At 47.9% G+C, this 12,633-nt stretch overlaps 1 protein-coding gene across 11 annotated transcripts in view; it reads right to left on the reverse strand.

Moving 5' to 3' along the window:
* FGFR2 (fibroblast growth factor receptor 2) overlaps positions 1 to 12,633 on the reverse strand; it is a 105,029-nt gene that overhangs the window by 25,083 nt on the left and 67,313 nt on the right. For 7 of the 11 annotated variants that reach the window (XM_089898255.1, XM_089898254.1, XM_089898248.1 and 4 more), the window contains 2 exons: positions 11,675 to 11,822; positions 8,022 to 8,225 (listed from right to left, as the gene is read on the reverse strand). The exons of 1 other annotated variant lie outside the window; for it this stretch is intronic. In XM_089898255.1, the coding sequence (XP_089754381.1) occupies positions 8,022 to 8,225; positions 11,675 to 11,822 (352 nt within the window). The remainder of the gene's footprint in view (positions 1 to 8,021; positions 8,226 to 11,674; positions 11,823 to 12,633) is intronic. 3 more of the 11 variants (XM_022568582.2, XM_022568574.2, XM_089898252.1) reach the window with 1 other exon arrangement.

Here is a 12,633-nt window from a genome sequence, read left to right on the forward strand (position 1 = left end):
TAAAGGAAAACACCATCGCGGGCTGCCTGACCATCACCTTATTCCAAACCGTGAACAAGACTCTGGCCTGACAGAGCTGGAATCGGGGGTTTGACGTGACCCCTCAAACGTGGTTCTGTCCCCTGCATGACTGCCCACATCAACCCTTCTTCCCAGCTGTGCTTACAAACACTTTTTAAATCGAGGTGGCAAGGACCAAGTAAAGATGAACATATTTAATGGGGATGAACTTTCAAGGTGGAGCCTGGACCATTCCCACAGGGAACCAGAAGACTGTACTTTCCTGGGAACGTCCTACTTAAAAAATGTTGATTCTCTCCTTTTTAAACCCAGACTGCCCTTAAAAAGCAGGTAGGAGACCTGAGAAGATGTCCAAGAATGGATTGGGAGGGAATCATTTTAGGAACAGGAAGTTGGTTTTCGTATTAATATCAAGAAGTAGGCAATTTTTAACACAGAATTTCTGTTCTCTTTTTAAAGATAATAGAAACATTATGAAAACATTTCTGAGCCTTTTGAGCAGTCTTTTTTCAAAGGTTGTTATTCCTAAATTTTATTATGCAGACAGCATGATCAATGTTTATTCACTGTGAGCATAGTAAATAATTTTTTTTTTAAGGAACTGAACAATCATTAATCTTGGAGCTGAGGGGGGCCTCATGAATAGATATGGTTCTAAGAGGCTGAGGCTTCACACCCAAGTGTCTGGGCCACAGAAGCAAAACAGCAGAAGCAAAAAGAAAAAGACGAAAAGCCCGTGGAAACGACCTCCGCAGTGCGCTGACCTCAGCTGCAGGGCCCACCAGTAATGTCCTCAAGACCTCCACAGCCTTCACTGACCACATATATATGTCTTGAGCTCCAACTGCAGAGAAGGGTTCAGAAAGATTCAAGGAATAAGTTGGGCGAAAAATAATTCCCCAAATCCTAACGCCCTGCGTCGGTTTTGAGCTATGGATGCAAAAGGAGACTGGTGTTCCCAGAGACAAAAAGGTCTCCCACGTGAAGAAGCAAAAATCACCACTCATTGCAGTGGGAACCGGGCTTGAAGGTGACAGGGAAGAAGATTCGGAACAGCATTCAAAGTCAGCCTGGCAATGAGACAGTTACAGGCCCCAACCAGACGAGGGCTGGCAGATTTCACAGACGAACACCCCCTCCAAGGCCAGCAGCGTAGCCCTCCTTGCTGGACCGCAGGGTGGCCAGAGCTGCTGTGCATGGTGTGCTGGGATCCTGGTGAGGGAGAAACCCCTGGGGCGGTGATGGGGGGGCGCAGCTCTGGGTGAAGAGGCCCGTCTGGCCTTCCCTGCCACGTCTTCGCACATCACACACGGTTGAGGCTTCAGGACACAACGCAGAGGACTGGCCTTCCCGTGGCAAGGTGTGAGGACACAGGCACTGAAAACAAGCCTCGGGAAGGATATATAAGAGCCTTAGCCGTGGTCAGCTTTGGGGAGAGAGATTATAGGACGTTGAGGGACGGGGTAGACTATGTCTTATTTCAGAACTTCCTAAACCATCTGAATTTCATTCCCATACATATGTATCTCTTTTACGTTCTACGAAAACAAAGCACTTTTCTTTAATGACAAAAATATTTTTAAGAATAAAGAGGATCTGGACTGAGGCATGGCACTGGGGGGGGGGGCGGAAAACAGGGCATATGCTTAAAGTATACTGACTTCTAAAATGAGTTAAAATGACGAGATCACTGCTGTCGCCCCTTCCCTGGGCTAGAGGCTGGGTGCTGGGGCGTCTCTGCGTCCTTCCATGTGGATACCCAGTGACCTCCCCTAGCCAAGCAGCCAACCCTAGCTGGTGCCCTTCCCCTGCAAACTGTTTATAATGTGGGGCCGTGAGCCGGTGGGGCATCCTGACCAAGTGCACCACCGCAGGCTGTGGGACCCCTGTTCCAACAGTTACTGTGAGAGCTTCGGCAAGTCACTTGACGTTCCTCAGCTCCAGTTTCCTCACCTGTTAAAGGGAGACCGGAACAGTTCCCACATCACAGAATTACCGTGATGGTAAAATGACGTCACACCCATAAAGCGTTTGGTGCTGAGCCTGGTGCTTGCTGAGAGCTCAGCCAACTTTCGCTACCAACCCCACAAGGGTTTCTCTTAGCATCTTTTTAGAGTCATTTGCTGCTCAGATCCAAGGGAGCTGAGATGGTCCCTCCCCCGGGGAAGCCCGAGGACTTGGAGCCCAAGGCTGGTTCTGTGTGTGAGCTCCTGTGACATGGTGTGCAATGGGGGAGAGAGAAACCCCACCGGCGGCGTTAAGGGCAGGACTTGCCTTAATGGTGTGAAAGACTAGATCCTCTGCTCACAGCCAGGATGCGCCGGGGCTCCAGTGAGCAAAAAAGCAAACCCCAGAAATTAAGGACCCAGGAGTCAGGGCACGGTCCCAGGGCAAGAGGAAAGCTAGAGAGCAAGAAAGTCCTCATGACAAACAGGCCTTAGAGGCCGCTTCAGAAAGAAAAACGAAACAACCAGTCAGAAGTTAACTGCTCTGCGGCTAACCTGTGACCCCAAAGGAATCTTGGCCCACAGACCGTGACAGAAGTTCACACCCATATACATCTTCCCCCACAAACAGATTGTCTCCAACAAGGTTTTAAGGTGAGAGCTTTGAACATGGAAAACCTTTCCAAACTTAGTTGCTGTCACTATGATTAAAGTTATGGAAATTTTGCTCACATTAAGTGTAGAGGTTTAGATTCCATGTACAGATCTGGAAAATACTTTTGTAAAACACACAAAGAGAAAAAAGGTAAGAAAATGCCCCAAGTGTAAGAAACGACAGAATTCAATCACTCTGTCTGTGGACGTATATCTTAATTTTACCTCCATGCATTTTTACTATGCTTTTAAAATCCCCTCTGAGACTGTAAAATAGGACTGGCTTTCTCTTCACTCCGTTTCACTCCGCGTGCTAACGTGCCTGCAGGGCTGGCCCGACCCCTTGCAGGCAATTCCTCCGTGGAACACCGTGTTTCTGGAGCTTCTCTCCTTTGGACCACACTCCTTAAGGAAATCCACTGAATCCTACTTCTGCAGCAATGTTAGATGATCGCTTTTTTTTTTTTGGCACAAAATCATAATCCTCCCTATCAGATATGCTTCTTCAACTCTGGGTTTCCTTTGTATCTAATTTTAAAATAGTCCATCGATAGAGATCATTTAGTTATGTCCAACAATAAACATTAACAGTCTAAAACAAGCTCTTTTTTCCCCACTCCCAAATCCTGGCAGCCACTTTTTTAGCATGTTTTTTCACAGTCTCAATTCAGCTTCCTCACTTTCCAGAATCTCTTTACCATAAATTCCTCGTGCCATAAATCAAGCCTTTAACTAAATGTGCTTTTTGTCTATTTCCACGGTACATAAAGGAGATTAAGCAAGGAAGCCGGGCTTTTTTCTTTTCTTTTTAAAGGGCCACCGAGAAACTATGTTAACTTTTAATACTAGATTCAATTCAACAGTGAGAGGGGGGCCCACAGAGAACAGAGCAGACAGAGGCACAGATGCCACAGGGAAGAGGTATGAATATCTGTGCGCCTGCTTATCCTGAGGACTCACAAACGGACCCCAACCAGCCAGAGAAACCCTCTGACTCTCAGTCCACGGGTCCGCATTCCCAGACCAAAGCACAAGGTCCTGGAGTCGACACAGGTTTGCTATAAGCCCTGCCCATCACTCCCCGACGGCAGGCAAAATGCCTTCACCACCCCAAGCTGAAATAAAGGTCCAAGGGGTGTGGGGACGGGATTTTTTTCCTTCCGTAACAAATTTTAGGTCAAGAGGCAGGGTAGTTGATCTGGCACGCACTTTTCTCCCTTAGCAAGTCTCCGTCTCCCCAGACCTCCCCGCAGGACTCTCCAGAGTAAACCTATCAAACCCCAACCGGCTGGTCTTCCTAGAAGATCGCACCCAGGCCCGAGCTTAGCCAAACTGTTGTGTCTTCTGGAAGCGGAGAGGAGAGAATGGCCAAATGGGGGCTGGGAGGGCCAGGCGCCCACACAAAGGGCAAATTCCAGTTAAACCATCCATGACCATCTAATTACCCACATGCTTTCTGGAACTGGCGAGGTTTCATTAGACCACTTGATTGACCAAAATACAGAGAATGTTCCGAGATCACGCTGTTTAGCTGCTAGGTAGTAAATGAGCTTCTAGAAGTGGGACTGCCCTTCACGGAGTTCGGTATGTTTCATAGCCATTCATACCCAGCCCCGAGAACTGGCTCCTGAATCACACACGCCATCTTTGCCCTGTTCATGGCGCCCCTGGGAATGTGCCATCTGCCTCAAAGACACTGTTATAAAACATGACCTTGACAGCCCTTGATTTTTCTCTGGCTTTCAACCTATCTGTATCGGCAGCCAAGAGGGTGAAACTGAAGTCTGAAAAAAAAAAAACCAAAAAAAACCTGCAGCCCCTTCTGAGATGCTGGTGGTGGTGAGACAGCATGAGCTATACCCACGTGTATGTCCCCACCCAGGAGCTGCGTTTATCTGTTTATGGAGACAGTTGAATCTCCATCATGCCCTATGGAAGTGCCTGGCTCCAGAGAAAGAGGCTGATATGCTCCCTGAAAAACCAATTCAACAAACGCACCGAGGCTGCTCGCCTCCTGAGCAGACGTCCTCAATTCCCTTCACACCCCTCCCTGCCCCCACCCAACCAATTTGTGCAAAACCCGGGAAGGGTAGCCCTCCCTGTAATTCACGGATGTGCAAGGAAGGCTTCACAAATGGCCACGCCGTCCACCAGCAGCCCTGGAAACGTGTACAAGGGCCGACAGGCTCACGCAGATGCCCCTCTCTGGACTGGCTCTTGCTGGTCCCCTTGCCTGAGCCCCAGCTCAGAATGTGGGAGGACCCCCATCAAGGGGAACCAGGAGATGCCCCGTGCTACCCGCCTCCCCCCCACCCCACCTAAAAGTCGTTTCTCTTTCCCCAAACATCAAAACGCATAAAGAGTCTCAAAAAAATTCATGGTTACTGGGAAACGATCACAAAGAATTTCTTCCTAGGTACTGGAGAAAAAGTATTTTTGTCTCAAAAACAAATAAACTCAAATGTCTGTCTTACGCTGGTAAGTCCAGTACAGATTAGTAAATGTCAATGAAAACAAAAAAATTCACAGTAGGATAAAAAACTTTTTTTAACCTTCTCTTGTTCTAAAAAGGGAGCAAGGATTGTTTGAGTAAGATACGGTTTGTGCACCTCCGGGGAGGGGCGAGGGTCAGGGCCAAGAAGATGAAATTCGGACTCACCACAAAGACGCAGAATGCTACCGTGTGATAAAGAGAGCCGGGCACATGCAGCATGACAGGCGCCTAGCAAATGCCTAGGAAACACCCACCCCCTAAGACATCTGATTACAGGCTCACCTGTCGCCAGGTAAAGGCATGCGTGGCATCCCTGTGGTATGCTCTCCGTCATCAACATATCTGCCGGCCTTTCTGGGGCTTTTCATTCCAGCTACAGTCCAATAACCCCCTTTTATCCAGCTGCCTGCTAAGCGTCTCCTCCACCAAAGGGGCTGTGCTTATTATGGACGAATCGCTCTTTGTGAAGAATCAGTGCATCCCACATGAGCAGCTGAGATGTGTTAACATTTCCACAAATAAACTCCCAGAGATTTATTTTTCCAGGGAACTGTATTTGCTCACTTTGCTCTGCTTCCCTTACAGTACTCGACCTTACTGAAACACAAGGCAATTGCATCTCAAATGAAGGCCCCCAAATGACCCTGGAGCCACTGGCGAAGGCGACGGGCCACGTCTTATATGGAACCTGGGTTAGACTAAGCACTCAGAAAATTATGAAGGAAGGAAGGAAGGAGGGAGGGATAAAAAAGGAGGAAGAGCTCGGATGTTCCCTTTAGTTACACAGGGGGGCAGAGGAGAAACGGCCAACTTAGGTGGAGATGACAATGAAGAAAGGCCAGTCAGCCAGAGAGAAATAAAAACACAACGAACAGAGTTGAGCCGAGGGGATTCTAAAGGCGTCTTTTATAGTAAATAAAGAGAAGCGCTTTGTAAACAGCTGCAGAAAAAAAAGATGCTGAAATGATTACAGGACAACGGTCTAGCTACACCAAATTACAGGTTTCCTCTAGAAGGCAGCATTTTTCCCTATTAGGAAAAAAAAAAATAGAGATGGGAACACCAGTCCCTCTTTCAGCTCCCTGGAGCCAGGCTCTCAAGATGGTGGCTGTAAGGATGGCCCAGAGGTGACTGGTAAGGAGCAAGGGCTGGGGAGGGGTGGCCACATCACCTGAAGGTCACCGAGGGTACCAGCTTGTAAGAGTCACCTTAGGACTGGACTCTCCCGGAATCAGGCAAGCGGCCTCATCATCGCTGCCCTGGCCCCAAGAACGACAGCGGTACCATTTTAATAACAACAGCATTCTTGGAGGCAGGGGGACCGATGGGCACCCTTCTCCCCACCAACTCTTAACACCATTTGAGCACTTGCCTGCACGTGACACATACTCCAGATGCTACCCTCAGCCTCCTTTTAGAAAGACCTGCTTGAAACGTGGCTTCAAAGAAGTCAGCAAGGACCCGTTCAGCCCGGAGTTTGGAGGTGGGCTGAGAACACCCGGATCTGTGCTAAAACAGCTGCTGACCGAATGGTCCCTGATCCTTGCCAGGGCCTTGTCCAGAAAATGTCATCGCCACCTCAAGTCCCGGGAGGGACAGGGCTGGGATTAACCCAGAGCTGCTCAGAGCGCGTTTCAGAATCACCGGAGGATTCGCTTGAAATGCAGGTTCCTGGGCCTATCCAAGACCCACTCAACCAGACTCTCGGGGGCTGAGACGAAGGAGTCCACAGTTTTAACAAGCGCCCTGTAAATTCAACTGAAGTACACACTGAGTTAGGGCCCATGAGGTAGCCATCCTCCTTGCTGTTTCAAAAAACATGACTTTGTGGGAACCAAGTTCCAAGTACTTCTGGAAACACTGCCTTCACACCCGTTTCCCCTTTCCATCTTCGTGAGCATGAGAGAGAATCAGAGCACTGCCTGCTCTGTCAGCTCTGCAGGGTTTTGGCTGAAAGCAGAGGTGCAGGCTGCACCTTGCCCTGTCTGCCCAAAGCAAGAGTAAACCAATCAGGAGGAACACACAAGGAAAAAGTAACCACCAAAGACCAAGTGCGGGGCTAACAACAATCTGTTCCCTATTCATTATAAAAATCATTCTGGGGGCGTCCCTGGCGGCGCAGTGGTTGAGAGTCCGCCTGCCGATGCAGGGGACACGGGTTCGTGCCCCGGTCCGGGAAGATCCCACGTGCCGCGGAGCGGCTGGGCCCGTGAGCCACGGCCGCTGAGCCTGCGCGTCCGGAGCCTGTGCTCCGCAACCGGAGAGGCCACAGCGGTGAGAGGCCCGCGTACCGCAAAAAGAAGAAAAAAATCATTCTGCCACTGAATCCACACTCACAACGTTAGTGCAAACAATACACTACAGGCATACGATTCTATTTTAAGAATCAAAGAGGTGGCGCCAAAGTTCAGTTAAGACAGAGCTCATGGGGCAGTAGTTCAGTCACCTCCAGGAACAGATTTCTGAACTTGACTTAAGAAAAAATAAGTCTAAGAGAACTAGAGTCCCTTGCTTTCCAACCAGTGGCATGAGCCTGTCTCCAAAAAGAGCATTAGATCACAGGAACGAAAGGGGCTTATGCTGTGCAGATACCACTGCACTCGAGTCCCACCGAACGCACCAGGGCACTGCCTGCTGGGTTATTTCCAGCCATGCGGAGGAGCTCAGAGTCTTGCACCATTGGGCTTTCTTGCCCTTGGAACTAGACTCGGCGGACCCCACTGATGCACCAAGACTTGACCCTCCAAGCTCCAGACACTCATCAGATGGCCACTAAGAGGCCCATGGGAACCACTGGCACAGGGACACTCCCAGAAGTAGAAGATGGCACGGAGGCAGAGGAGGAGACCCAAGAGCTGGCTGGGCGTGGGGGAGGGGTAAGGTTCTTCAAACTCTTTATCTACTTTCTGTTACCTGTCTCCTCAGAGGGATGCGCTTGGTCAGCTTGTGCACAGCCGGCTGGCTGCTGAAGTCCGGCTTCTTGGTCGTGTTCTTCATCCGGCACACGATGACCCCCACCACCATACAGGCGATCAGGAAGACCCCTATGCAGTAAATGGCTATCTCCAGATACTCTGGGGAAGCTGTGATCTCCTTTTCTCCTACTGGAGCTAGATTGCAGATCACACGAGAGGAACAGAGAAGCAGGCCACAGAGTTAGGATACTGGACTGATGCATCCTGGCAGAGCTACAGGAATCAAAAGGCGACGACCGTTCCCAAGGCAAGACGGGCTTCCCGAGAACTCAGTGCTGCAGGAGGGCGTGGGCTCCGGGCCAGCCGTGCACCTCTTCCAAACGAAGGTGAATAGCCAAGGGCTCCTCACTTTACCACCGGGGCCCCGGTGGTCACTATCTCTATCCTCAACGGGCCTCTGCAATCTTGCGATCGTGGTGGACTGGCTGCCACCAAGTTACAAGGGGCAGGTTACGAGGTCACATTCTGTTAGACATTCGGGCAGAGTAAAGCAGCCAACCACAACCTCAACAAAAGGACAGTCGTCTTCCTTGATGGTCTCTGAGGCAAACCATTTAAAAATTCTTAAATACGAACGATGCCCACTTTTATTTCTAAAGGAATGGCCTCAGTCTTATTTGGGTAAAGCTCTTCCAAAGGAAGATGCGACAAAGTCACTGACCCAGATGAACACAGTTCCATAGGACATGAGATAAATATTCATCTAGTAGGCCGGACTGGAAAAGGTACAAATTTCTTAACATAGTCCAGTAGGTTATTCAACTAAACCAACAAATGCATTTAATATAAAGACTGAACTGCTTATAATATAGAATCATTACGTCCATACGATAAAAAGCTTGTAACATTCCTTCATCAATAACCATTTAAATTTTTGTGTATCTTGTTATACTGATGTCCCTGCAACTTTTCTCTTCAAGGGAAAACAGAGATAATGTCGCATGTGAGGATACATATAATTACTTAAGTTAGCACATTCTTATACCAACTTCCAATAATGTCTGCTTCCTCCTTAGTGCTTTACGGTCAATCGACAAGCAGTGTATTTCCAAGTAGTATTTTTCTCAAACTGCATTTTTAGTTAATGTGCTTGTACTGTCAGGCAAATTGGTTAAGAAGTGCCAATCAGGCACTTGCAGAATGCAGTACTGCAAGTAAAAGCAAGCTCAATACAAGAGGCATCTCTTTGTCTCAGAGCAAATATTCACAGAGCAGATTCACAACAAAAGGAAACACGAATGCAATGGCATTATCTAAAGCTTATACATTTGAAACAGCAAACTATTTGCAAGACAGTCAAAACTCTTAGCAGCACAGCACAAAACAAAATGCTCAATTTATTTTTACTGGATATAAAATAAGCATGCAGGTAGGCACCGCACTTTAAAAATAAGGAATTAATAACTGGAGTAGCACATTATGAGCTAGCAAACCATAGTCTATGCAGTTTCACAAAGGAAATGACGAAGAGACAGATGCATTAAAGGAGACAGTAATTAACAAGAAAGCTTGACTAGGATAGAGATATCGGTTAAAGATTCAGACAGCAGCAATGTTTAGGCAACAGGGCTTCAGTGATGTTGATTTCTCTGTAGGGTAGAAATAACATCAAACCCAAGATGGCAAGAGCATGCTTTGCAGTAAAAGCAAACTGAGAGTCCGTTGCATTCCACCATGCAGCAAGCCACCGATCCCCAAGGTAGGTAACACACTGCTTCTGTACACCCTACGCGCAGGGGTGCTTCTCCCCGGGCACCTCAACATACACCCATCTATTTACATCTTGTTAAAAATAGAAAGCAGAACAAAAGTAATAAAAGTACTTATGGGATTTTAGCAAAATGGAATTTGACACGAGAAAAAATTACTTTGGATTTTACAAAGTAATTTCAACTTCTTCCTTAAAAGAAAGGGGGATGGGTAAATCTATACATTGACCCAATGACTCACTAAAAATATAAGATCCCTTCGGGTTTGAAGGGTGAAATTTCACTTGATCATAAATGTGAGGGTGGGATCCCATTGTGAGTGAATTTCCAAGGCAACTTTCTTATCCCTGGGGGATAATTTTTAAACATTTAAAAAACTCTTTATGCAAGGGGAAAAGGGGCCATTTCTGAGAACAGAAGCTGTGTTAATTTTATAGCAATCAACCCAGAAGAGGGAAAAAACCATGGAGAGAAAGAGCAGTATATACCTGGCAGAACTGTCAACCATGCAGAGTGAAAGGATATCCCAATAGAATTACCCGCCAAGCACGTATATTCCCCAGCATCCTCAAAAGTTACATTCCGAATATAGAGAACCTCAATTTCTTTGTCCGTGGTATTAACACCGGCGGCCTAGAAAACAAGGAAAGCAAGAGAAAAGGCTAGACGACACAGGAATGATTGTGGAGGGGGCCATGGAACCATGAGGCGTCACACCGGGGGCTCCGGAGGGTACCGGCCACCGGAAGATTCCGATTTGCAGCCCATCCACAAAGCCCACAACCAAGAGAGACTGAGCGACACGGAGCAGCTCACCTCCACAGGCCCGTCACCACACTGGCTTCACCACCTAGACGTACATGCATGCGATCAAAGGCATGGAAAAATCAACCCACAGAGATCCATTCTCTTGGCCTTTGCTTTGCTTTGCTTTGGATATAGGGGTGATTTTCCAAAAGTATGGCACCCAAAAGTCCAAGTTGGGTTCTGGTCCTGTTGGCTGCAGACTCCCACCTCGAAAAAAGGATGGTTCTGTCTAAACTGTCGTGTCGTAAGACAGCACACCACAGATAAGCCCAAGTGGACACCTGGCACCTCCTTCCAGGCCTGTGGAAACCACCAGGGTGAAGGGAGTTTGTGCTGGTCAGCAGGCTCTGCTTATGTTTACTCCTGCGTAACCATCTTGACATACATTGCATTGAAAGAAAATAGAAGAAGGCATGATCTTGGTAGCGAAGAAACCGGACTCTGTTTTTTCTTTTCTTAATGCAAACATTTGAACGTGAGTCATGACAAATCGAGAAAGGCAACCTGCTGTCTTCAACAGTGGCCAGCAGTACATCTGCTCTTTAAGATGGAATATCCTTGAACTGAGAAAACAAAGTCAAGGACGGCATTCCTTAAGCATGTTATGCAATCAAGAAAATGATGCTCTGCTGAACCGGTTATATCATGCCAATATTTCTTTCAAACTGTGGGGCAGAGGAGGTATGAATTCTGCTACTATGCAAATGCCACAAATTCAACAGGCATGCCGGTGTGCGTTTACCATGGTGCTGGTGTGCAGTAATGATGGGAGACGTGCAGCCTGAACGAGATAAACCAGAAGGAACAACTTAAAAACTGGGTGGGGGTGGAAGGTAATCTTTAGAAGAAGTTAGAGCAGGCACTCTGAATATTGTGGGCATTTTTCCATGGCTGCTGGTATCATACCAGCTGCATCACCAAAGAAAGATTATGATGAAGGTACCAAGACCACAGAGTGATCCTATAAGCTGCCTGCAGTCTCCCAAAGCACCAAGTCTTTTCAGCTTCTATATCCAGCCTTCTTTAAAACAAAAACAAAAACAAAAACAAAAAAAAAAACGTTGTTACCTTGCTGTTTTGGCAGGACAGTGAGCCAGGCAGACTGGTTGGCCTGCCCTATATAATTGGAGACCTTACAAACATACTCCCCAGCGTCCGCCTCAGTCACATTGAACAGAGCCAGCACTTCTGCATTGGAACTATTTATCCCCGAGTGCTGGAACAGACATAGGAGAACAATATAATGGCCAACCAGGAAGGACTTCACACTACCTAGGGTCCCACCACCAACACACCACAGAAAAACAACCTCCATCTCATCTAAACAGCAACATCAAAGGGCTGTGGGTTTAGAAGGAAGAAAACAAGGCAACTAGTGGACAGCAGAAGTGACCCAGTGCAGAGGGGAGGAAGGGTGTGATCAATCCCCTTGCAGAACGGGTCCACAGTTCCCCAGGCTGGTCACCTCTTTCCAGCTGTTTGGATCCTTGGTGCTCTCAGCTGGAGAGAACAATTCATTGGTTTCATTGGTTTAATGTTCTGAGTTGAGCTTCCTATGGTCCTACTGGAAGACTGTTCTTTTTTTTTTTTTTTTTTTTGGGGGGGGTACACGGGGCTCTCACTGCCATGGCCTCTCCCATTGCGGAGCACAGGCTCCGGACGCACAGCCTCAGCGGCCATGGCTCACGGACCCAGCCACTCCGCGGCATGTGGGATCTTCCCGGACCGGGGCACGAACCCGTGTCCCCTGCATCGGCAGGCGGACTCTCAACCACTGCGCCACCAGGGAAGTCCTGGGAGACTGTTCTTTTAAAGGACATTCTCTATGAGCAGCTCAACGTGGGAGACGTGGCAGGCAGTGCACTCAGAGCATTTGTACAGACTTAACTGCTGCTTGCTATCACCATCTTGAAGAGCAAGACAGATCTACAAAATAAAGAGGCTGGTGCTATTAAAACAAGGTCTTGCAAGGAACCAAATAAGGACTACAAGGGGAAAGAAAGTTTCCTTGTTCAACATTCCATGAG

This window comes from Delphinapterus leucas, chromosome 16 (assembly GCF_059928025.1).
Source record: "Delphinapterus leucas isolate spDelLeu-1000000601 "Yukka" chromosome 16, BTC_Dleu_Yukka2, whole genome shotgun sequence".
In the NCBI taxonomy this organism is placed as follows: domain Eukaryota; kingdom Metazoa; phylum Chordata; class Mammalia; order Artiodactyla; family Monodontidae; genus Delphinapterus; species Delphinapterus leucas.